The sequence below is a fragment of the Ranitomeya variabilis genome, chromosome 4 (assembly GCF_051348905.1).
Source record: "Ranitomeya variabilis isolate aRanVar5 chromosome 4, aRanVar5.hap1, whole genome shotgun sequence".
Classification (NCBI taxonomy): domain Eukaryota; kingdom Metazoa; phylum Chordata; class Amphibia; order Anura; family Dendrobatidae; genus Ranitomeya; species Ranitomeya variabilis.
Genome location: NC_135235.1, coordinates 92,818,000 through 92,845,009, shown reverse-complemented (window position 1 = coordinate 92,845,009; position 27,010 = coordinate 92,818,000). Strand labels below are relative to the sequence as shown.

The 27,010-nt window shown below is 42.1% G+C and overlaps 1 protein-coding gene across 1 annotated transcript in view; it reads right to left on the bottom strand.

The window, feature by feature from the left end:
- Positions 1–1,466: 1,466 nt before the first annotated feature.
- The window catches only part of LOC143769883 (lysosomal acid lipase/cholesteryl ester hydrolase-like), a 39,237-nt gene continuing 13,693 nt past the window's right edge, over positions 1,467–27,010 (bottom strand). Inside the window, exons 4-10 of the mRNA XM_077258907.1 lie at positions 11,140–11,338; positions 9,496–9,605; positions 8,005–8,141; positions 7,442–7,588; positions 6,849–6,920; positions 3,567–3,635; positions 1,467–2,976 (exon numbers count right to left, since the gene is read on the bottom strand). Of these exons, the coding sequence (XP_077115022.1) occupies positions 2,743–2,976; positions 3,567–3,635; positions 6,849–6,920; positions 7,442–7,588; positions 8,005–8,141; positions 9,496–9,605; positions 11,140–11,338 (968 nt within the window). The 3' untranslated portion in view covers positions 1,467–2,742. The remainder of the gene's footprint in view (positions 2,977–3,566; positions 3,636–6,848; positions 6,921–7,441; positions 7,589–8,004; positions 8,142–9,495; positions 9,606–11,139; positions 11,339–27,010) is intronic.

The following is a 27,010-nucleotide window of genomic DNA, read 5'->3' as shown; positions in this document are numbered from 1 at the left end:
TAGGGTTAGGGGTGTGTTGGGGTTACAGTTGTGGTTAGGGTTGGGATTAGGGTTACGGTTGGGATTAGGGTTAGGATTAGGGTTGGAATTAGGGTTACGGTTGTGTTGCGGTTAGGGTTGTGGTTAGGGGTGTGTTGGGGTTAGGGTTGTGATTAGGGTTATGGCTACAGTTGGGATTAGGATTAGGGGTGTGTTGGGGTTAGTGTTGAAGTTAGAATTGAGGGGTTTCCACTGTTTAGGCACATCAGGGGTCTCCAAACGCAACATGGCGCCACCATTGATTCCAGCCAATCTTGCGTTCAAAAAGTCAAATGGCGCTCCTTCCCTTCCGAGCCTTACCATGTGCCCAAACAGTGGTTTACCCCCACATGTGAGGTATTGGTGTACTCAGGAGAAATTGCCCAACAAAATTTAGGATCCATTTTATCCTGTTGCCCATGTGAAAATGAAAAAATTGAGGCTAAAATAATTTTGAAAAAAAAAGTACTTTTTCATTTTTACGGATCAATTTGTGAAGCACCTGGGGGTTTAAAGTGCTCACTATGTTTCTAGATAAGTTCCTTGGGGGGTCTAGTTTCCAAAATGTGGTCACTTGTGGGGGAGCTCCAATGTTTAGGCACACGGGGGCTCTCCAAACGCGACATGGTGTCCGCTAAAGATTGGAGCCAATTTTTCATTCAAAAAGTCAAATGGCGCTCCTTCCCTTCCGAGCCCTGCCGTGCGCCCAAACAGTGGTTTACCCCCACATATGAGGTATCAGCGTACTCAGGACAAATTGGACAACAACGTTCGTGGTCCAGTTTCTCCTTTTACCCTTGGGAAAATAAAAAATTGTTGCTAAAAGATCATTTTTGTGACTAAAAAGTTAAATGTTCATTTTTTACTTCCATGTTGCTTCTGCTGCTGTGAAACACCTGAAGGGTTAATAAACTTCTTGAATGTGGTTTTGAGCACCTTGAGGGGTGCAGTTTTTAGAATGGTGTCACTTTTGGGTATTTTCAGCCATATAGAACCCTCAAACTGACTTCAAATGTGAGGTGGTCCCTAAAAAAAATGGTTTTGTAAATTTTGTTGTAAAAATGAGAAATCACTGGTCAAATTTTAACCCTTATAACTTCCTAGCAAAAAAAAAAATTTGTTTCCAAAATTGTGCTGATGTAAAGTAGACATGTGGGAAATGTTATTTATTAACTATTTTGTGTCACATAACTCTCTGGTTTAACAGAATAAAAATTCAAAATGTGAAAATTGCAAAATTTTCAAAATTTTTGCCAAATTTCCGTTTTTTTCACAAATAAACTCAGAAATTATCGACCTAAATTTACCACTAACATGAAGCCCAATATGTCACGAAAAAACAATCTCAGAATCGCTAGGATCCGTTGAAGCGTTCCTGAGTTATTACCTCATAAAGGGACACTGGTCAGAATTGCAAAAAACGGCAAGGTCATGAAGGGGTTAATCACCTGAAAACCATTACATGCATTCTATATGTATTTTCCAATATATATGCAAGTAGTCAATGGACATAGGCACAGTATAAAACCAATGTAGTAATTAATAAGTGAAGTGTTTTATTTTATTTTATTTTTTTAAATTACATGGCAAAATGTACTGGTCAAAACCCTGTAATCACCACATTTTGTAATTAGATCTTACAAAATGGGGTGAATACTGCCAGTAGGCTATACAGATGTGGTAATAACACTGATTTATGTTCCAGCCTAAAACTAATATATCAAAAACATGTTCTGTATAAAATTTAGCACTTTGTAAAATGTATTTCGCATTATTGCTATTTTTTAAAGACCTGCAAGATAACGCAACAACTGCTGCATTGTGACTTTAGATCATTTGTGTATATTTACACATTTCCTGAGTATTTTTACTTTAATGAAGTGTAAGTAGGTAGTATTTAGTGGTTACTTCTTATTTTTAACTTAAAATGAATAATCCATGGAAAACTTTACGTGAACAATCACATTACCAAACCTTAAACAGGTTCTCCACTTAGCTCAATCTTTAAAAATACCAATCCATTAGTTGTCATAAATATAAAAAATAAACATAAACCTCACACACAAAACAGGAAGAACTATTAATCCCCGATTAATCAAAACTGGGGTTTTGCACAGTGGTGGGTGTAGTATATAACAGGCAACCTCTAAGAATCTCGTAACACAGTGACATTGCTGAACATAAAAGTAGGGTAAAACGATGTGGAAAGAAATAGAAAGCTATGGCCCTTAGTCATCAAAGCTTTTACACCAAAAAGCTGGTGTAAAAAGGCTTTGAAAACTTGCAACAAAACATTGAGACTATTGGTTTTTTTTCACGCAAGAGGAGCGAAGGAGTGACGGGGCATTGTGAGCCCCACTCATCAAATTTATGACATATGCCACAAATCTTATTCCAGTCCACCACTGGAGTAAGAATTGTAGGGAGGCGCATCACACTTTGCACCTTGGCCGAATTACGGTAAGCGCCTCTGCCTACACCCTGCTCCGTCACCTAGACTGGTATGAAAAACTCCAGTCTTGATGAATCAGGACCTTTATCTTTTTGTATATCAATAGTAAGTTTCTGTATGTAGCTATAGTAAAATCTCTGTATGTGGCTGAAGCACCATTGCAAATTAATTTGTTGTATGGCTACAACTTAAATGAAGTTTTCGCCTAGTAGTCAATGAGGCAACATTCTCCTCCTTCCTTCCTTGTTCTTCACCTACAGTACAGAACACGTTCAAGAAAACTTCTTCAGCAACTGAATGATTTCGTTGTACATCTGCTCCGGAGCGTCCAGGCCCCAGATAAAATCCAGATGTTCCCAGTCCGGAATCTCTTTGTGGTGAACCAAGTTACTGACTTGAGTAAGCAGAAGTGCCATATCTTTACGATCAGCCAACCAGTCATTGCCTCCACTCCATAACGCAGTGGGAATCTTCATGTCCTTTACAGTGTAAAAGGGGGGCACAGTCTAGAAGACAAAAGTCCGCAAGTAACAGTCAGGTTTGGAAAAAAAAAATGCAAAAAGACAACATCCTCGTCTACTAGTGACCATCTTATTCCTGCACAGTCATGTACAATGTAATATTAACCCCTTTCCGACATCGCGCGTAATAATACGCCGATGTCAGACACCCTCCCTTTGATCTGGGCTCCGGCGGTGAGCCCTTATCTTTTCCGGCACATGTCAGCGGTTTTGAACAGAAACATAATGGCAGGTCAGTTTTAGCATTTAGTGAACATAGTAAAAAAGCAAAAAAAAAAAAAAAACTGTGACTGCACTTTTTTTTGCAATTTCACGGTACTTGGAATTTTTTTCCCCCGTTTTCCAGTACACCACCAATGGCGTCGTTCAAAAGTACAACTCGTCCCGCAAAAAATAAGCCCTCGGCCATACGGACAGAAAAATAATAATAAAAAATAAATGTTATGGCTCTGGGAGGAAGGGGAGCAAAAAAACAAAAAGCAAAAAAGAAAATACCTCCGGTCATGAAGGAGTTAAAAAAAGGGGTCATATCTATCTACCCACGTGCAAGTTTTGGGATAATAATGATTTAGTACCTGGTTGTAATGGAGAATATTACCCTTTATTCCATAGTCAAAACTCTTAAGTTCACCACTTTTCACTGCCTAAAAAAGAAGAGGGATAATTCAGTCATTTAGTTCAGATACAATGAGCTTTGTTCTTATAGCCATTTTACTCACATTTATAGAAACCCCATGCCCCTGTGCTTCTATTTGACACTGTGTAGTCACCGGCGCCGTGGGTTTACGAGCTGCAGTATGTAAATTTCTGTTGCGGATGTGGTGAATCTGCACTGTTCAGTGAACATATGCAGATTTACCTGCACTTACCTGCGTGATTAGAATGCAGCGCTTTGGAAAAATACAGTGCGTCCAAAGCGCTGCTACTTCCTGATCGTGGGAACGTAGCCTTACAGATGTTGACCTTTGGGATCTGAACCCAGGACCCCAGCGCTGCAAGGCTGCAGTGCTAACCACCGAGCCATCGTGTAGCGCCGAACAGCTGATTATCGGGAGCGCTCCAGGTTACCCATGCAGCTATTCGGTAGGCGATATAGCTATTCGGATAAGCACTTATCCAAAGCCATTCGATCAACCCTACACAGTGTCAATTTGGCCACTGCTGCGGCAGTGTATTCTTTATTATGCCAGATGCACTGTTCCTTGTTCAGTAGGTCATGGGACATGAGTCAATGTTTCATATGAGACTGTCCGTTGACCCTTGTATTGTTAATTTGTGGAATGCTCAGTCCCCTGTGGTGTATTAGTATGCACAGCTTGGAAGAAAAATATGCAGTCTAATTGAACAATGAGTGATTACCTCTCTCCAAATTTCCCCAATGCTGTGGGACAATGCCCGGAAATGAGAGCTGTGGGATATAAAAGGGCCCTGCTGCTGTCACCAGAGTGTGATTCTACAGGATGTCAGTCCAGGAGCCACAGTTCCAGCTAGCGGAAAATAGATTTGCTCAACTTCCCATCACTGAGCCCACAAAGTCATTTGGAGAACCCAGGTTGGGACAATCAGGTCACCACATATCTCGCTGTGCTTGTCAGCTTCCGAAGCTTGACGCTACCTCTTCTCTGTGGATGCCCACCTAAAGCGGGGTGCTACTGGTTGGGGTAGTTGGCCCAGAAGTCGTGGAAGTTCTACTCCCTGGTGAGCCAGCAGAAAGGTGAGACTCAGTCATTTGCACCACCTAGTGTACTTGATGGGAATGAACTATATGTTGTTGACTGTTGGAGATCCAATAAAGTCTTAGAGGAGTGTGGTATCTGCACCTTGTGTAGTCAGAGTAGTGTTCTGCCCAAGGGGAAGGACTATAGGAGTTCAGTGGGATGAGCCCTGACCCGTGCTGTCATTCTAAAGACAGCCAGGCCAGCGGACAAGAGCACCCACTGACCCTCATGTATCCACAGTCACGGCCTCCTGGGAAGCCTAGCCACAGGTTGGTCTTTACAGAAGCACAGTAATGGCCATCTTCAGTATGTCCATGGTTGCCATGGAACGCCATGATTGTCTTGATGTGATATGGGAGTAATGGTTGGGTGGAATGGTGCCCCCCCCCCACAGCACGCTGTAAATACTATTGTTAGAGACTGGCACCAGCACTTAAGGAGTTAACAGCAGTTCTCTGCAGTTACAGGCATATCCTAGATGTGCAACACATCCTGCATCTGCCAGGTATGGCGTAGGTTAATTTCCTGAGTCCACATAATATATTTGGAACAGACATAGGATGTACCAGAAGGTCCAATATCGGGGAGAGGGCTACATTAATGTTTATACGTACAATGGGTACGGAAACTATTCAGACCCCTTTAAATTTTTCACTCTTTGTTTCATTGCAGCCATTTGATAAATTCAAAAAAGTTCATTTTTTTCTCATTAATGTACACTCCGCACCCCATCTTGACTGAAACCCCCCCCCAGAAATGTAGTAATTTTTGCAAATGTATTAAAAAAGAAAAACTGAAATATCACATGGTCATAAGTATTCAGCCCCTTTGCTCAGACACTCATACTTAAGTCACATGCTGTCCATTTCCTTGTGATCCTCCTTGAGATGGTTCTACTCCTTCATTGGAGTCCATCTGTGTTTAATTAAACTGATAGGACTTGATTTGGAAAGGCACGCACCTGTCTATATAAGACCTCACAGCTCACAGTGCATGTCAGACCAAATGAGAATCATGAGGTCAAAGGAACTGGCCAAGGAGCTCAGAGACCGAATTGTGACAAGGCACAGATCTGGCCAAGGTTACAACAGAATTTCTGCAGTACTCAAGGTTCCTAAGAGCACAGTGGTCTACATAATCCTTAAATGGAAGAAGATTGGGACCACCAGAAGTCTTCCTATACCTGGCCGTCCAGCTAAACTGAGCAATCGTGGGAGAAGAGCCTTGGCGAGAGAGGTAAAGAAGCGGAGCTCCAGAGATACAGTAGGGAGATGGGAGAAAGTTCCACAAAGTCAACTATCACTGCAGCCCTCCACCAATCGGACCTTTACGCAAGACAGTGCAAGACATATGAAAGCCCGCACAGAGTTTGCTAAAAAAAACACATGAAGGACTCCCAGACTATGAGAAATAAGATTCTCTGATCTGATGAGATGAAGACAGACCTTTTTGGTGATAATTTTAAACAGTATGTGTGGAGAAAACCAGGCACTGCTCATCACCTGCCCAATACAATACCAACAGTGAAACATGGTGGTGGCAGCATCATGCTATGGGGGTGTTTTTCAGCTGCAGGGACAGGACGACTGGTTGTCATTGAAGGAAACATGAATGCAGCTAAGTACAGAGATATCCTGGATGAAAACCTCTTCTAGAGTGATCTGGACCTCAGACTTGACTGAAGATTCACCTTCCAACAAGGCAATGACCCTAAGCACACAGCTAAAATAACAAAGGCGTGTTATTGTAAAATAACAACTCAGTGACCATTCTGGAATGGCCCAGCCAGAGCCCTGACCTCAACCCAATTGAGCATCTCTGGAGAGACCTGAGAATGGCTGTCCACCAACGTTCACCATCCAACCTAACGGAATTAGAGAGGATCTGCAAGGAAGAATGGCAGAGGATCCCCAAATCCAGGGGTGAAAAATTAGTTGCATCATTCCCAAGAAGACTCATGGCTGTACTAGCTCAAAAGGTGCTTCTACTCATTACTGAGCAAAGGGTCTGAATACTTATGACCATCTGATATTTCAGTTTTTCTTTTTTAATATATTTGCCAAAATTACCACATTTCTGTTTTTTTTATTTCAGTCATGATGGGGTGAAGAGTGTACATTAATGGAATTGCTTCCTTACCTGAGCCCAGTGGATTATATTTTGCACAGATGTTCCGGATGGACAATGGGTGGAATATACATTTACTCGACTCTAAAAGAAAGAAAATAAAAAAAAACACTTGCTGCTTAAAAGAATGGGACTCACACTACAAAATGGCAATTTTCAGTCAATTCTTGCCACATAAAGCCAGTTATTTTGTTTCCCAGATACTAAAAACACATGCTTGCCTATTAACATGGGCCATTATTTCACCTTCACAAGTGTCTACTTAATGGTACTGTCCATGGCCATCAGCCCCAAATTCCCTAGGCCTCATACCCGCAGCCGTATAGGGCTAGCAGTATTACCTATCTATATATACTGCCTGGCACACAGAGGCTCACAGCTGTAGGATGAACAGGGCACAATCTCTGCTACCATGCAATGAACTAGAAAATCTGCCCAGAATCCTGCTGCTCAAATGGCGCAATCTAAGTCCTGTATCTCCCAGTCTTCTGAGTGCAGGCGAACCTCTGTGTCGTCAATGTCATGCCACAATACAGTATATACCATGCAAAATTCTGTAAAGCAGCCATAAAGCTTAGGTGAAATACAAAAATGGTTAAGCTTACCATGTTGAGGTTCTTCTCGTTAAATCCACATAGAACAAAAAAAATATTGCCACATATTTGATCAATCAATTCATGGGTGCAGAAGTGAGTGGCGAGCCATTTAATGAGTTCTGTCTGGGGTAAAAATTCCTTTTCGCCAAAAAGGTCCTAAATATAAAGAAATAAGTATAAGGTCCTCTAACTACAATGAATATGATCAAACAAATGGTATAGATTGGGTTTGAAGAGATAATCTCAGTTTGGAAATCTCTGCTATATCCACAGAATATGCAGGGGGCACCGACTCCCACCACTGGGAATGAAATGGTGGCTATATGTGTAAGCTCTGCAGTTTTAGGAACTCCCATGGCCTTCCAAAGATGGCACCCCATACTCAAAATGCTTTGTGGGTCCCAGAAGTGAAGCAACTACCAAACCACATGCTACAAAAGTTCATTAGTTGATCATTTGTCTTCTAGAACGCTCCAATATCAATCAAAATGTTACCCCGGCCCAAACCCTTCTGGCCAACCGAACATCCTGAAATACACAATCTATTCTACTGACCACTTGGTTAGCCATACCTTGATTACAAACTCTGGAACAATGCTCAATTTTGCCAATGGACTGCTGGAGAATTTGATAGTAGCCACAGGAGCCAGCCCAAAAAACATTTTCACTTTTTTTGCCAGCTGAGGCAAACTTGAAAATGCAATAAATCCTAGAATACAAAACACATTAAAAAACACAATTAGGCCAATAATACAAATAATAACTGCAATACTGTGCTGCAAAAATGAAAAATATCATATTATATATAAAACTGTGTGGCCCAGGGATTCAGTCATGTCCCCCTCCTACTGTCCTGTGTGTGGCTGCGACAATACTGGCTGCAGAACATGGCTGTGACAGTACGGCCAGGTTCACATTGCGTCAATGGCAATGCGCTGACAGCATCCATTGACTGCCATTATGTAGTGCATCGCTAATGCATGTCAATCGACAAGCGTTAGCAATGTGCCGTCATTCTGTGTCAGACCCTTGGACGCGGTCTGCAGCGTTTCTGGGTCCGTCACCGCTAGCGCAGGTGGAGCTTCTGTGCTACCGCGATCTCATAACGTGGTCCTGGAAAAGGCACTAGCGTTGGGTTGTGCAGTCCGTTTAACACATGCGTTAAACGGACTGCACCAACGCAATATGAACCCAGCCGTAGGTTCATGTACCTAATCTATAGTAATGCAAATTATACCTAAGCCTTGCCTCCTAAGTGCTTGGGGCTTCACCTGACGGAGATGAAACTGAGCAGTGGGAATTAATCTTTGGGCTCTAAGCAGGATTTCTACAGGACTGATTGTTTCAGGTTCATACAAAAATGCTGCGGATGAACAAACAAATCGGGACAATTATATTTGTTGATTACATTTAAAAACACATCCTTAGATTTAATGTCCCACCACTCTTGTCTATGGGACGTGTCGGTTACTACAGCTCCTTACTACTGGTACTCTAGGCTGGAGGCTAGAACATACTTATGCTAGAACAGTGACACTAGTACTTTGTTTTTTCACTTGAAAAAGACGCCAGTTCAGTGTCCAAATGCATGAAAGTAAAAACATTTTATCCACTATTGGCCAAAGACCTTTCTTCCAGAAGTGCAGCCACGTAACGTGAATCATTCCGAAAAATATAACTGTGGACAGACCCAAAACGCAAGCCCTCATACAAAAGAAAAGCTATGGCTCCTGGAATGGGACTGTTGTCCTGATGGGGGAATAGAGACCCGGAAGCGTTAGATTACCCAACGCAGATCATCATATGTACTCTGGAGAATAAGTTTACGATCTGTCCATTACAAGTCTGGTCTGAGCAATCCACAAGTTGAACATTCACGAACACAAACTTTTATGTTCACAGCTCAGTGCAGTCATGAGAAATGTATGTGCACAGGATACGATTGTGGATATGATAAAGTCTCTATTGAGTGTACAATGGCCTTGTTCAAGAAATTAGGATTTAGAACCATGACTGGTGTTGGTTGCATGCATCAGAGTTATATAGTTATGGTTAGTTCATACCTATAGTGGTTCCCTGGGAATGTCCAATGTAATAGATTTGCTCCTGTCCAGTTTTTTCTAATATAAAGTTTATGGCTGCAGGAAGATCAAGCTTAGCCATCTCGTCATAGCTGGAAGAAAGCACAAATTTATATTAAAACCTTCAGAATTAAAAAGGTTAATAAACATATTAGTTGTTGATTTACAGTGCATGTTTGTACTGAACATAACCAATTACAGTTTGGGTATGTGCACACGTTGCGGATTTGCTGCGGATCCGCAGAGTTTTTTGAGGTGCAGAAACGCTGCAGATCCGCAATTGATTTACAGTACAATGTAAATCAATGAGAAAAAAAAAAAATGCTGTGCACACTTTGCGGAAAATCCCCTGCGGAAACGCTGCGGTTTAAGAAGTAGCATGTCACTTCTTTTTTGTGAATCTGCAGCTTTTTGTACCCGCTCCATTATAGAAAACAGCAGGGGTAAAAAACACAGCAAATCCGCAAGAAAAAAGCAGCAAAAACGCACAAAAAAACGCAGGTGCATTTTCTGCCAGGAGAGACAGAATCCGCACCAGAAATTCCTAAGCCTAATCCGCAACGTGTGCACATAGCCTAAGTGTTGTAGTCCAAAGCTGCATTTACAAGTCTACAGGCTTCAGAGCTGAAATCTCTTACCACACTGGCTCAATGTCTGCACAAAACTGGCAGCATAAAAAAGTATAGCCCATAATAAAATAACATTTACCTTAGCCATATAGTGCTTACAGTAATGTTGACCCCTTCTTCCCCACATACTCACTTCCAAGACCTTTCTGATGGTAGCAAGCTAAAGGTAAGCAACCTTAAAAGTCTATGGACAGCTGACTTACAGAGCTACCTGTATCCGTATTAATGGGTTATACTGCTGGTGGACCGACAACTGGAATCCGCAGTGATTACAAGAACGGGGCTCTGCAAAGCCCACTCTAGAACATAATGCTCACCATCCACTCCATTCATTGTCTAGGAGACTGTTGCAAATAGATGGGTGCTGTGCTCAATGGAGCTAGTGACAAACATAGATAAGAATCTACCAGCAGCATTAACATGAAACCATGAGGGACATACAGGTCAGAGAAACAATTTTATGTAATGTTTATTGGTCAGAGAAAAAAAATACAGGAATTTAATCGAAATCATGAGTTATATTTTTTTGACTTTGGGAAACATTTAATTTATTGAATAACTTTGCTGAGAAAGGGAGAAAAAAAGAGAGTGCAGAGGGTGAGAAAGGGGGGGAGAGGGTGAAAGAGGGGGAGAGGGTGAAAGAGAGGGTGAAAGAGAGGGGGAGAGGGTGAAAGAGAGGGGGAGAGGGTGAAAGAGAGGGGGAGAGGGTGAAAGAGGGGGGGGAGAGGGTGAAAGAGAGGGGGAAAAGGGTGAAAGGGGGAGATGGAGAAAAAAAAACAAACAAACAAAAAAAAACCTTTGGAGTATTTTAGGTCATTTAACGTAGTTTACCATTGTATAAAGGACATGGTTTGCTTTGTGTTTTTTCGGTTATTCTTTATTGTCCGTTTTTTCTTTAAGAGAATATGTTTTATGTTATCGCAGATTGTAAACTATAAACTAAAGTAAAAATAGATGCTTTTTATTGACTATACAATGGTACACTGCTCACATTTACCTAAATGCCCAAAATTCTTCCGTATCAGGAGTGAGAGTCTTGTGTTTCCGAGACCAGGTATTTCCCCGACTATTTCCCATCCACACATCATATCCTGCATCTGCCAGGATGAAGCCCAAACTATTGTTCGCCAGATTAGTGACCCAGTTGCTTCCATCTGCAAGTAGACCATGTTGCAAGAAAACTACTGGCTTGGGTCCTAGAAAGTAAGAAATACATATGAAGCCACACACTGTAATACATCAGGTAGTGCAAAGTTTAAGAGCAGAGTCAAATATGTGCAGATTTATGGGGATTAAAAAACAAACAAAATACAAAACAATTAAGAGCCTTTTCAATTGCACAACGCCACAGTAGACCCATACAGTGCCTACAAGTAGTATTCAACCCCCTGCAGATTTAGCAGGTTTACACATTTGGAATTAACTTGGCATTGTGACATTTGGACTGTAGATCAGCCTGGAAGTGTGAAATGCACTGCAGCAAAAAAGAATGTTATTTCTTTGTTTATTTTTTTTTTTTAATTGTGAAAAGTTGTTTCAGAGGGTCATTTATTATTCAACCCCTCAACCCACCAGAATTCTGTTTGGTTCCCCTAAAGTATTAAGAAGTAGTTCAGGCACAAAGAACAATGAGCTTCACATGTTTGGATTAATTATCTCTTTTTCCAGCCTTTTCTGACTATTTAAGACCCTCCCCAAACTTGTGAACAGCACTCATACATGGTCAACATGGGAAAGACAAAGGAGCATTCCAAGGCCATCAGAGACAAGATCGTGGAGGGTCACAAGGCTGGCTAGGGCTACAAAACCCTTTCCAAGGAGTTGGGCCTACCTGTCTCCACTGTTGGGAGCATCATCCGGAAGTGGAAGGCTTATGGAATTACTGTTAGCCTTCCACGGCCTGGACAGCCTTTGAAAGTTTCCTCCCGTGCCGAGGCCAGGCTTGTTCGAAGAGTCAAGGCTAACCCAAGGACAACAAGGAAGGAGCTCCGGGAAGATCTCATGGCAGTGGGGACATTGGTTTCAGTCAATACCATAAGTAACGTACTCCACCGCAATGGTCTCCGTTCCAGACGAGCCCGTAAGGTACCTTTACTTTCAAAGCGTCATGTCAAGGCTCGTCTACAGTTTGCTCATGATCACTTGGAGGACTCTGAGACTGACTGGTTCAAGGTTCTCTGGTCTGATGAGACCAAGATCGAGATCTTTGGTGCCAACCACACACGTGACATTTGGAGACTGGATGGCACTGCATACGACCCCAAGAATACCATCCCTACAGTCAAGCATGGTGGTGGCAGCATCATGCTGTGGGGCTGTTTCTCAGCCAAGGGGCCTGGCCATCTGGTCCGCATCCATGGGAAGATGGATAGCACGGCCTCCCTGGAGATTTTGGCCAAGAACCTCCGCTCCTCCATCAAGGATCTTAAGATGGGTCGTCATTTCATCTTCCAACAAGACAACGACCCAAAGCACACAGCCAAGAAAACCAAGGCCTGGTTCAAGAGGCAAAAAATCAAGGTGTTGCAGTGGCCTAGTCAGTCTCCTGACCTTAACCCAATTGAAAACTTGTGGAAGGAGCTCAAGATTAAAGTCCACATGAGACACCCAAAGAACCTAGATAACTTGGAGAAGATCTGCATGGAGGAGTGGGCCAAGATAACTCCAGAGACCTGTGCCGGCCTGATCAGGTCTTATAAAAGACAATTATTAGCTGTAATTGCAAACAAAGGTTATTCCACAAAATATTAAACCTAGGGGTTGAATAATAATTGACTCACACTTTTATGTTTAAAATTTAACTGAGCAACAAAACTTTTTGGTTTGTAAGATTTATGCATCTGTTAATAAATCCTGCTCTTGTTTGAAGTTTGAAGGCTCTAACTTATTTGCATCTTATTAAACCTGCTAAATCTGCAGGGGGTTGAATACTACTTGTAGGCACTGTATGTGTAACGTGTCCCTAAATAATAGAGGGTTGTGAAATATACCACCCACACCATGACCTCCATATGCCATAGTAGACTGTAGCACAGGATTCTGTTCTCTCAGCTGATCAGCTTTCAGTTGAACAGATTGTAGCAAAACAATCCTTTGTGGTAGAAATACCAAATCTATTCTAGTATGTAAATATGACGAGCAATATCGAGATACGATGACCTTTCACTTGAATTTTTAAAGGATTTAAAACAGACCATGTCCGGAAATTGGCGCTACTACGCTGATTTGTTTTCTGTGCCATTCCATTACAAAGTCATGCCCTTTGGTAATAGAGAGTACTCAATAGGCAAATTTGTAGAACTGGATGTATACCACAGGGAAACTGTAAAATGTTGTTTATTCTCCTGTATGTTGCTGTCCAATCAAAAAACACGGCTGCATCATAGAGGGGGAAAAAAAGGAAAAACACACAGAAAGAAGGTCTCAGCTGCAACATGAGTATTCTCCTGAGACAAGATTTGACTCGCGTAACCACTGAGAACTCTGGAGTCACTGCTAGCTATTGGAGCACCCAAACACAAGAAAGCAGTAGCGCTGGAAATTTGCAGCACTAGAACAAATTGCTGCAGGCGACATCCTGTGTTATTGCTTTTCTATTATGCTCTGGCACGCTAGCAGGGTTTCTCTCCTGTGATCTAAAAGAAGGGAAACGTCAACTGCGTAGTTCTCAGAGTGGTAACACAAGAGAAATCTCATCTCAGAAAAGCATGTAGGGCCAGGCTGCAGCTGTGTCATTCTCTCTTTGTGTCTGCTCCCCCCCCCCCCCCTTTATGATGCGGCTGTGTTTTGATTTGACTGCAACATGCATGAGTATAAACAAAGTCCTGTAGAGAAGTTATGAGGAATACGCCCAGTTGGCTGGAGGGAAAATTTGCATATTTGACGTTACTTATTCCTCGGGGGCATAACTTGAAAGTTATAATAAATAAAAAAGAAAAAAAACACTGTTCCAAGGTCAGTGGAACAGCCCCAATTAGAGGAGGAAGTCTGTTTTAAAAAAAAAAAAGCACGCTCATTAAAATTTGTATCCGCTTATTATATTGCAATCATCATAGTATGTAGAGATGTGTACTTACAATTGCTCATTCTACCTTTCTACCCAGATAATTCTTCTCTTTTTCATTAGGTCTATGACATCATGTGATTAAAAAGTGACTACAAAATCCTTCTAAGCTCTACATAGAAACAGGAGGTCAATTTTCCCTGTAGGAGTCATCACTCACTGCAAAAGTCCCTGACAGGAAGAGGGGGAGGGGGAAGGGGAAGAGCTGGATCAGGAGTTGAGGGGAATGATTTCTGCAGAGACAATAGACTCCCTGTTTCTAGATAGAGAAGACAAAAGAGAAAAATTTGCTTCGTGGAAAGGCAAAATGAGCAATTGTAAGTACACAGTGCTATATAATGTGGTGACTGCAATATATTAAGAGGATAAAAACTTTGATGGGAGGAGTGCTTCTTTAAAGGGAACCTGTCACCACGTTTTTGGAAGATGGGATAAAAATAGCGTTAAATAGGGGCAGAGGTGGGCGTTACATTAGTGTGTGTGTTATGCGTTTATTACCCACCTAAGTTGCCGAAATAACTTTGCAAAGTCTCCGTTTTCGCCTGTCAATCAGGCTGGTCAGGTCGCATGGGCGTTGTCTTCCCCCAGATTTGGCGTAGTTTTCCGTTGGTGGCGTAGTGGTGTGCGCATGCCCAAAGTCCGGAATCCTCTTCCAGGGGATTTAAAATAGCCTCGGTGTTCGTTATTGCATTGGTGATCGGTGGGCGCGGCCATCTTCCTTTGGCCGCGCGTGCGCAGAAGCGGCGCTCTGCTGGCCGCGGCTTCAGGAAAATGGCCGCCGCGATATCCATCTGCGCACGCGCGGCATCCCGCGGCCATTTTCCTGAAGCCGCGGCCAGCAGAGCGCCGCTTCTGCGCACGCGCGGCCAAAGGAAGATGGCCGCGCCCACCGATCACCAATGCAATAACGAACACCGCGCTATTTTAAATCCCCTGGCAGAGGATTCCGGACTTTGGGCATGCGCACACCACTACGCCACCAACGGAAAACTACGCCAAATCTGGGTGAAGACACCACGCCCATGTGACCTGACCAGCCTGATTGACAGGCGAAAACGGAGACTTTGCAAAGTTATTTCGGCAACTTAGGTGGGTAATAAACGCATAACACACACACTAATGTAACGCCCACCTCTGCCCCTATTTAACGCTATTTTTATCCCATCTTCCAAAAACGTGGTGACAGGTTCCCTTTAAAGGGAACCTGTCACGTCATTTCAAGCATCTAACCTGTCCGTCCCCAGTGCGTTGTTAGTGATGCAATGTGCATCACAAATATTTTTGTTTCATTAAAAATGGTGCTGCAATGATGTCCAAAATGCACTTTATATAGTTATATTGTACCTGCTCAGTTAGTCACAGCCGTGTGCTTTACTTTGTGTTCAGTCACGGGTGTCGCTGCCCACTCAGTTTTATTGAATTCACTGGTTGCTCCGATGTCACTATGATCCCGCACAGTGTGGTGCTTGGAGCGGCTTCCAGCGACATCGGGGAAACCAGGAAAATAAAATTGAGTTGGCGAACATATGGTTTCAGAGATATGGGCCTTTTTTTTAGCGCTAACTTTTATGGTGTATGGATGCATGTTTTAGACCATAATAATTACCACCAAATAAAAAACGTGCCATTGTCTCTGGAACAGTAAGGCAGACTTAAAACAACACAAATATTAGTCCCAAAAACTGATTATGAAGGGGGAGGAATGGGATTAAAAGAACAGCAAAAACTAGAGACAGGTCCTATTAAGGTTATTAAAAATAATACAGAGAAATATTCTCTTTAAAAAAAGAAAAAGGTTATTAGTTGTCAAACACTAGTGATATGGTTTTAATCCTCTCTTTTTTTTTTTTTAAGGGTCATAGCATTCACAGCACATTCAGATTCCTAATTCCCAACCAAACTGCATCCCACACTTCTAGCACGGAGTAACACTAGGGGGCACACTCGTCCTATTGTATGAGGAGCAATGGTCGTACTAGACACAGCTGTACAAGGAGCAGTAGTAACATGTCGGCAATTTAGTAACCTACATTGTTTTGTATATTTTGAAGTGTCATGCCTAATCTATAGATAGATATTCTTATTCATTGTATCAATAGTGGTATATATTACTGTAGACAGGAGAAAAATAAATAAGAACAAGGAGGCGCTAGAAAATGTTTCTGTAACTAGAACAAGGATGAATGACACACCAAATTTTATAGCGATGTAAAACCAAAGCAAAAAATGTAATCTTCCAAACTAAAGAAATATTTTCCATTATAAATGAAGAATTAAATGTAACAAAATATTAATTATTATTAAACGGCCTGAAGGGGAAAAGTTCCTGTCCCACTGCTTCTGCCCCTACTGGGCATAACAGTCTCAAGTGGACTGGAAGATGCCTGCAAATCAAGACACCCATCATGAAAGGCCAAAACGCACAGATTCTAAATGTACTGATCACACAATTAAAGTAGGACTCACAATTTTTTTTTTATTAATTCATCCTGTAACTAGTTCTCCAATATATACAATTATGATATTAAAGGGAACCTGTCACCTGAATTTGGCGGGACCAGTTTTGGGTCATATGGGCGGGGTTTTTGGGTGTTTGATTCACCCTTTCCTTACCCGCTGGCTGCATGCTGGCCGCAATACTGGATTGAAGTTCATTCTCTGTCCTCCGGAGTACACGCCAGCTCAAGGCAATATTGCATGTGCAATTAAGTTGTACCAGAAAATTCTTCACTTTGGGTGATAGAAACAACCATCACAGTTACCGATGATGACTACACAGCATCAGTTACACAATTATATAGGGGACCAGAACTAAGCCCCCCTGACTGTATACTTACACTTTGTTGTTATTAAGCAGAATATAAAGGGATGGATAATTACAGTGTTACCACAGCAGGCAGAGAAGGTGCTGGCTCTAACAGGCTATGGGGTGCTGTGATGATACATCATGGGACTGATAGCCAAGTATGGAGGAAATAAAATACAGGGTGAAATCTGGGAATCAAGATGGAGGCTGAAGAGAGCCAGTGCTTACAGCATGTATAAAAGAGATGCGAATCAGGATGTCAGATGGCGAGGGTGCCGGTATGGGGAGGTAAAAATTGAATGGAGTTACCATTATACAGGATATATTACAGCTGACGCCAGTGATCACATGAACCACTGTGGCATTGGTGCTGGATTGACAAATCATTTTAGGACCCATCATCAGATCAAGGGAGATGAGGTTTTACTCTTATTTTATTATTAAGTTCCAGAGATATGAGCCTTTTGAGATTTCCAGAGCTGCAAGGCTGCAGTGCTATCCACTGAGCCACCGCGCTGCCCCCTAATATTTAAATGGCCTTTTCTTAAAGGGAATCTGTTGTCAGCAGGTTTCTGTTATGTAATCTGAAGAAAGCAGGGGATAGAGGCTGAAACACAGAATTTAGGGATGTCACTTGTCACCATGAGTGTTGTCTACTAAGGCCGGCGTCACACTAGCGAGTTTTACGGACGTAAGAGCGCAGAAAATATATCCGTAAAACTCGCCAAACAAACGGCACAATTATTCTCAATGGGTCTGGTCCTATCAGCCGTATATTACGGTTCAGTATTATACGGCTTTCTACAGCCGTACAAAATCGCAGCATGCTGCGTTTGTCAGCGTATTGCGCAAAAAAACGCCAATGAAAGTCTATGGGGGCGAGAAAAATACGGATTACACACGGACCAGCAGTGTGACCTGCGAGAAATACGCAGCGGTGTTAGTGAAAAGTCGGTAATTCAATTGCCGGCTTTTCATTTCTCCTTCCCAAACCCGACAGGATATGAGACATGGTTTACATACAGTAAACCATCTCATATCCCCTTTTTTTTTTGCACATTCCACACTACTAATATTAGTAGTGTGTATGTGCAAAATTTGGGTGCTGTAGCTGCTAAAAAAAAGGGTTAAATGGCGGAAAAAATTGGCGTGGGCTCCCGCGCTATTTTCTCCGCCAGAGTGGTAAAGCCAGTGACTGAGGGCAGATATTAATAGCCAGGAGAGGGTCCATGGTTATTGGCCCCCCCTGGCTACAAACATCTGCCCCCAGCCACCCCAGAAAAGGCACATCTGGAAGATGCGCCTATTCTGGCACTTGGCCACTCTCTTCCCACTCCCTGTAGCGGTGGGATATGGGGTAATGAAGGGTTAATGCCACCTTGCTATTGTAAGGTGACATTAAGCCAGATTAATAATGGAGAGGCGTCAATTATGTCACCTATCCATTATTAATCCAATTGTCTGAAAGGGTTAAAAACACACACACACACACACACATTATTAAAAATTATTTTAATGAAATAAACACACAGGTTGTTTTAGTATTTTATTGCTCTCTCAATTCACCTGAAGACCCTCGCTTGGCAAAATAATAAACCCACAATATACATACCTTCAGATGAGCTGTCACGTCCCACGAAGTAAATCCATCTGAAGGGGTTAAATTATTTTACAGGCAGGAGCTGCGCTAAAGCACTCGCTCGTGTCTGTAATCCCCGGGTGATGAAAGGAAAGCTGAGTGATCTGTACTTACATTGAGTTGCGGTGAGGCGCCCTCTGGTGGATGTTCTCATGAACTGGAGCCTTGGAAAAGTTCCCACGCTCGAGTTCATATGAGTTCATCCACCAGAGGGCGCCTCACCGCAACTCAGTGTAAGTACAGATCACTCAGATTTCCTTTCATTACCCGGGGGATTACAGACACGAGCGAGTGCTTTAGCGCAGCTCCTGCCTGTAAAATGATTTAACCCCTTCAGATGGATTTACTTCGTGGGACGTGACAGCTCATCTGAAGGTATGTATATTGTGGGTTTATTATTTTGCCAAGCGAGGGTCTTCAGGTGGATTGAGAGAGCAATAAAATATTAAAACAACCTGTGTGTTTATTTCATTAAAATAATTTTTAATAATGTGTGTGTGTGTTTTTTTTTTTAACCCTTTCAGACAATTGGATTAATAATGGATAGGTGACTGTTGTGAATTCCGTTCTCGGACTCCCTCCTGTGGTCATGAATGGTACTTTGATGAGTTCTGTCCGTGGACTCCCTCTGGTGGCCTTGAGTGGAACTGCTGGTCCTTGAGGTTGGCTTTCCCAGCTGCCCTCGTTTATTGCTAGGCTGGCTTCTCTATTTAACTCCACTCAGATCGTTACTTCATGCCAGCTGTCAATGTCTCAGTATTGGTTCAGATCTCTCTTGGACTTCTCTGATGACCTGTCTACTCCAGCAGAAGCTAAGTCCCTGCTTGTTCATTTGTTGTTACTGCTTCCTGAATATATTTCTTAGTACTGCTAAATTCTAGTCCAGCTTGCTATCATGATATTTCCTTGCTAGCTGGAAGCTCTGGGGTGCAGAGTTGCACCTCCACACCGTGAGTCGGTGTGGAGGTCTTTTTGCATACTCTGCGTGGTTTTTGCAGTTTTTTTGTGCTGACCGCATAGTTCCCTTTTCTATCCTCTGACTATTTAGTGCAGACTGGCCTCCTTTGCTAAAACCTGTTTCATTCCTGTGTTTGTGACTTTCCTCTTAACTCACAGTCAATATATGTGGGGGCTGCCTTTTCCTTTGGGGAATTTCTCTGAGGCAAGGTAAGGCTTCTATTTCTATCTTTAGGGGTAGTTAGCTCTTAGGCTGTGAAGAGGCGTCTAGGGAGAGTTAGGTACGCTCCACGGCTATTTCTAGTGTGTGTGATAGGAGTAGGGTTTGCGGTCAGCATAGTTCCCACTTCCCCAGAGCTTGTCCCTAGTTCTAGTTTAACCATCAGGTCATTCCGGGTGCTCCTAACCACCAGGTCCATAACAGGTGACATAATTGGCGCCTCTCCATTATTAATCTGGCTTAATGTCACCTTACAATAGCAAGGTGGCATTAACCCTTCATTACCCCATATCCCACCGCTACAGGGAGTGGGAAGAGAGTGGCCAATTGCCAGAATAGGCGCATCTTCCAGATGTGCCTTTTCTAGGGTGGCTGGGGGCAGATGTTTGTAGCCAGGGGGGGCCAATAACGATGGACCCGCTCTAGGCTATTAATATCTGCCCTCAGTCACTGGCTTTACCACTCTGGCGGAGAAAATTGCGCGGGAGCCCACGCCAATTTTTTCCGCCATTTAACCCTTTATTTTAGCAGCTACAGCGCCCAAATTTTACACATACGCACTACTAACATTAGTAGTGTGGAATATGCAAAAAAAAGGGGATATGAGATGGTTTACTGTATGTAAACCATGTCTCATATCCTGTCGGGTTTGTGAAGGAGAAATGAAAAGGCGGCAATTGAATTACCGGCTTTTCACATATCTCGCGCTGAATTAAACATAAATACAGAATATATATATATGTGTCTCAATGACACATATATATATATATATATATATATATATATATATATATATATATATATATATATATACACATACACATATACATACACACACACACACTGTATATATGTTTTCCCGAACATTTGAGCACATAAATCCATTAGATGTCGGTTTTGCAAGCCTGCGAGAAAATCTCGCAGTACGGATGCCATACGGATTACATACGGAGGATGCCATGCGCAAAATACGCTGACACACCCTGACTACGGATCACTATTTTGGGAACATTTCTCCGTATTACGGCCGTAAAAAACGGACCATATTGTCTTACGCTGAGTGTGACTCCAGCCTAACTCTGAAGCATTTATCACTAAAAGGTTAACATTGCCGGACTACACTAGTCCGGTAATGCCCCCTGCCCGTGATAAGCAGCTCACTGTCTATGGACATGGTACATACAGAGCCCGGTGTGGGCGGGGGCAGCTGTCTCAGCTCTGCTTCATTGCCAAATCTAAAATCTCTGTGTAAGAACGGCTGCATCCAGTAAACTAAGTGATACATCGTTGGATTCAGCTTCTCTTTGCCTACATCATGATGCTCTCAGATGAAGTAGCTGTCAGATTTCTTTTAAGTGAGTTGTTCACACATATAATGCAGAGCAGCCTATAGACAGGCTCCATTGGTGATGGCTGTAAAAATAAGTAGTAAATATAACAGACCCTGGAACCATATAGCAGATTTAAAAGAAAAAAAAAAGCAAATGAAGAATTGGGTTACAGCAGGAATAAATTCAGAGCAAAAACTGGCCACTTTTGACCTGGTGACAGGTCCTTTTAGAGATGATTTTCCAAGATCACATTGATTATTCAGCGAGACCCAAATATAAAATTGATAAATCCTTCTGAATTTATAGCATTCTTTTCAGAAAGCAGTGTTTGAGCAGTTACCCCCAAAGTAATGAAAGCCAAGGCAGTGTTGCTAATGATTTTGCAGATGGTCGTTGTGCCTGTTGCAACAAGTGATTTATTCAGTGAGTGTTGTAACATCCTGACAAAGAACAAAAGAGGAACTGATAACACCAATATAATCTTTATTTAAACGTTCGTTCCACCTAAAGTACCGTAAACCATGAAATGCCGACGTGAAATAACCATTTTTCCCATCTGTAGAGCCATCATAAAATCCGAGCTGAGTCACGAAGCTCGGTGACAGCACATTTCCAAATCATCCAACCTTCAAAGGCTTCGCGATCCTTGAAGAAGAACCAAGTCTGAACGTTTATGGTCGTGATTATACCAGATTGCTGTGGAAATGGCAATGTTAAGCCAGGAGGAGGATTAACAGAACTGCATTTTTCCATGAAGAAGTCACTCGCACATCTTCTGTGTCTTCTAATGAAAGTCATGTTCTGTCATCGTTCCTCAGAGAGCCTTGTAGTTGCGCTCAGTTTCACACGTTTACAAATGAAAATGCTGCTCTTCCTAAACTCTGCTCGTTCCAAGAACACGTCTGGTCATGGACATACTGTCCTAGCTGCAAGGAATCCTCCTGTTAGTACTTGGCTGCAATGTAGATGATGTTACTAATGCGTCATCCTCCAAGGGCAAGAGAACCCTGTCCTTGTTACCGGCCAACATGGGCATCTGCGCGAGGCCTGTGTCACTGCACCAGATCAATGCCCGACGTTTCACACTTCGTCAACTTCAAGAGCAGGATGTACGCAACGAGAAAATAATAACATAAAATGGAAAAGATAATTTCTGCACATAAAAAAACCAAAATATTTCATGGGCGCGGTTTCAAACAGGCTACTGTGTTTAGAGATGAAAGCCAGAAATTCGCAGTAAAAAGACAGCTGTCCTCTAATATGGGCTAAAAGCATGAAAGGAAAAAAGCCTCTACATCCAAAAAAGTGGAGACAAGTTCACAAATCTGGCTGGAAAAAGACATATGGGTCCAATTCTGTCCTGCAGCAGCAATATCTGAGCCCATAAATAAAACGGCCTTATGTAGATTTTTTTTTTATTATTATTTTTCACAAAAAGAACAAATTTTACCAGGCATGTACCAAATAAATAATTCAGAATACAGCCAGATAAAGAATGGAGATTAGACCAATGTGACATTATTTAACCCCTTCGCCCCAAAGCCGTTTTCACCTTCCTGACCAGGCCAATTTTTACAATTCTGACCACTGTCATAACTCTAAAACGCTTCAACTGATCCCACTGATACTGAGACTGTTTTATCGTGACATATTGTACTTCATGATAGTGGTAAAAATTTCTTTGATAGGACGCGTTTGTGAAAAAAAAAACGGAAATTTGGGGAAACTGAAAATTTAGCAATTTTCAAACTTTTAATTTTTATGCCCTAAAATCAGAAAGTCATATCGTACAAAATAGTTAATAAATAACATTTGCCAGACGTCTACTTTATATCAGCACAATTTTTGAAACATACGGTAATTTTTTTTTGTTAGGAAGTTATAAGGGTTAAAAGTTGATTTTTCATTTTTTACAACAAAATTTGCAAAACCATTTTTTTTTTTTTTTTAGTGACCACCTCACATTTGAAGTGACTTTGAGGGACCTACAGTGGGGAACAAAGTATTTAGTCAGCCACCAATTGTGCAAGTTCTCCCACTTAGAAAAGATGAGAGGCCTGTAATTGACATCATAGGTAGACCACAACTATGAGAGTCAAAATGAGAAAACAAATCCAGAAAATCACCTTGTCTGTTTTGGCAAGATTTATTTTGCAAGTTATGGTGGAAAATAAGTATTTGGTCCTTAACAAAAGTTCATCTCAATATTGTGTTATATATCCTTTGTTGGCAATGAAAGTGGTCAAACGTTTTCTGTAAGTCTTCACAAGGTTGGCACACACTGCTGGTGGTATATTGGCCCATTCCTCCATGCAGATCTCCTCTAGAGCAGTGATGTTTTGGGCCTGTCGCTGGGCAACACGGACTTTCAACTCCCTCCAAAGGATTTCTATGGGGTTGAGATGTGGAGACTGGCTAGGCCACTCCAGGACCTTCGTATGCTTCTTCGAAAGGCACTCCTTCGTTGCCCTGGTGGTGTGCTTGGGATCATTATCATGCTGAAAGGCCCATCCATGTTTCATCTTCAATGCCCTTGCTGATGGAAGGAGGTTTCCACTCAAATCTCACGATACATGGCCCCATTCATTCTTTCATGTACACGGATCAGTTATCCTGGTCACTTTGCAGAGAAACAACCCCAAATCATGATGTTGCCACCCCCATGCTTCACAGTAGGTATGGTGTTCTCGGAATGCAACTCAGCATTCTGTCTCCTCCAAACACAACAAGTTTTGTTTCTACTAAACAGTTCTACTTTGGTTTCATCAGACCATATTACATTCTCCCAATACTCTTCTGGATAATCCAAATGCTCTCTAGCAAACTTCACACGGACCCGGACATGTACTGGCTTAAGCAGGGGGACACATCTGGCACTACAGGATCTGAGTCCCTGGCGGCGTAGTGTGTTACTGATGGTAGCCTTTGTTACGGTGATCCCAGCTCTATGCAGGTCATTCACTAGGTCCCCCTTGTGGTTCTTGGATTTTTGTTCACCGTTCTTGTGATCATTTTGACCCCACGGGGTGAGATCTTGCGTGGAGCCCCAGATCGCGGAAGATTATGAGTGGTCTTGTATGTCTTCCATTTTCTTATTATTGCTCCCACAGTTGATTTCATCACACCAAGCTGGTTGGCTATTGCAAATTCAGTCTTCCCAGCCTGGAGCAGGGCTACAATTTTGTTTCTGGTGTCCTTCGACAGCTCTTTGGTCTTCACCATAGTGAAGTTTGGAGTGTGACTGAGGTTGTGGACAGGTGTCTTATGCTGATAACAAGTTCAAACAGGTGCCATTACTACAAGTAATGAGTGGAGGACAGAGGAGCCTCTTGAAGTTACAGGTCTGTGAGAGCCAGAAATCTTGCATGTTTTTAGGTGACCAAATACTTATTTTCCACCATAATTTGCAAAATAAATCTTGGTAAATCAGACAAGGTGATTTTCTGGATTTGTTTTCTCATTTTGACTCTCATAGTTGTGGTCTACCTATGATGTCAATTACAGGCCTCTCATCTTTTTAATGGGAGAACTTGCACTTTTACTAAAAATACTTTAGTCAGCCATTCAAGAAGTTTATTAACCCTTCAGGTGCTTGAAAGGAATTTTTGGAAGGTGGAAGGAGAAAACAAACATTTACCTTTCTTTCACAAAAAAAATTTCCTTTAGACCTAGTTTTTTTTTATTTCGCAATTGTAACAGTAGAAAATGGAACAAACAATTTGTTGTGCAATTTATCCTGAGCATGCTGATACCCTATATGTGTGGGAAATCTACTGTTTGGGTGCACTGCATGGCTCAGAAGGGGAGGAGCGTCATTTGACTTTTTGTATGTAAAATTTACTGTAATAATTAGCGGATGCCATGTCTCGTTTGGAGAGCCCCTTATGTGCCTAAACAGTGGAAACCCCCCACAAGTGACACAATTTTGGAAACTAGACCCCTCAGGGTCTAGACGTGTATTGAGCACCTTGAACACACACGTGCTTCACAGAAGTTTATAACGTTAAGCCGTGAAAATAAAAAAAAATTAAAAAAAATCACGTATTTCCCGCAAAAATCTTTTTTAGCTCCAAATTTTTTATTTTCACAAGGGTAACAGTAGAAAATGAACCCAAAAATTTGTTGTGCAATTTCTACTGAGTTTAACGGTAGCCCATATGTCTTCAAAAACTACTTTTGAGGCACAATGCAAAGCTCAGAAGGGAAGTAGCGCCAGATTTTGCTGCACTTGTCTGAGGGTGCCATGTTACATTGGCAAAGCCCCTGAGGTGCCAGAACAGCAGAACCCCCCTTAAGTGACCCCATTTTACAACCTACACTTCTCAATGAATTAATCTAGAGTACAGTAATTATATGAACACCACAGGTGTGTCACAGACCTTTGTATCATTGAGCAGTGAAGATAAAAGAATTCATATTTTTACCACCAAGATTGTAGGTTAGCCCCAAGTTTTACATTTTCAAACTGGGAAATTCTACTTAACATGTAATTTCTACTGAACACGGCAAAACCCCATATGTGGCTGTGCAGTACTATTTAGCCATACGGAGAGACTCGGGAGGGACGGAACGCTATTTGCTTGAATAGTTTGTGGATTCCTTGTAAAGAGCTCCTAAGTGCAAGAAAAGCAGACAACCCCCTCAAATGATCCCATTTTGGAAATTATAACCCTTTGGGAACTTATCTACAGATGTAGTGATGATTTTGACTCTATGGGAATTTTCCAGAAACAGGCAGCAGTGGATGTTGCCAAGTGAAAATTGCAAACTGCCGTTGTAGTGACCAGGACATTAAGCCCAGCTCATGCTTCTGGAGACACGCACCTGTAAATTAGGCGGGCTCTCATCACTGCAAAAGTGCCAAACATGTGGGCGCTAAATGTGGTTTAGGCACACTGGGGCTCAGAAGGGAAGGGGGTATTTGGATTTGGGAGACGAGAATTTCCTGAATTTCTTTTGGGGAGCGAGGAGCCATTTCGCATTTCCAGAGCCTTTGTGCTACCAGTAACGTGGAAGCCCTCTATATTTCCGCTAACAGATGACGGACCAGTGTGAGGACTTGCTTTTTTGTGGATTGAGTTGAAGCTTTTATTGGGAACATTTTATACAGCATTTATGATCACATTTATTCGTCCCTCTATGCTGAGCACTTACATCAGGGTTTCCATCTAAATCTCAGAGTGACGTAACAGAGGAACCCCCCGAGGGATCCATTCACTATAATGAGGCAGAGTTACTCTGGACTCCATCTGTCCTCTGTGCAGCGTTTTTTTTTTTCATAAGTGCACAAAACTGTGGCCAACGGTACTTTTATGCAATCCTAAAAAGACGGACACTGCCGGATCACAGGTCCTATGGTGTCCACAGTGCCTCCATCTGCCTCATTATAGGGAATCTTCCGCCAGAGTTCTGTCTGAATCATGTGTTTCAGAGATTTACACAGAAACCCAGATGTACGAGCTCAGCGCAGAGTGCAGGATAAATGTGCACCAAGCCTTACTGCAATCTTTGGGAGGCACAATAAATATATATAAAAAAAAAAAAGGACAACAGCACGTGAGGAATTGGCTTTATTTATTTTTAATGCCGTTCCTCGTGTAGTATAAGTGATTAGGGGACTTTATTCTTCGGGTCAGTGCGATTACAGTGATACCAGATTTATATCGGGTTGTTATGTTTGGCTGCCGTCACACACTAAAAGACTAGTTTTTTTGCATCACCACATTTTTAGAGATAGAATTTTTCCATATTTCGTCCAACAGAGTCATGTTGTGGCTTGTTTATTGCGGAACCAGCTGACGTTTTTATTGGTAACATTTTCAGGCACATGACATTTTTTGATCGCTTTCTAT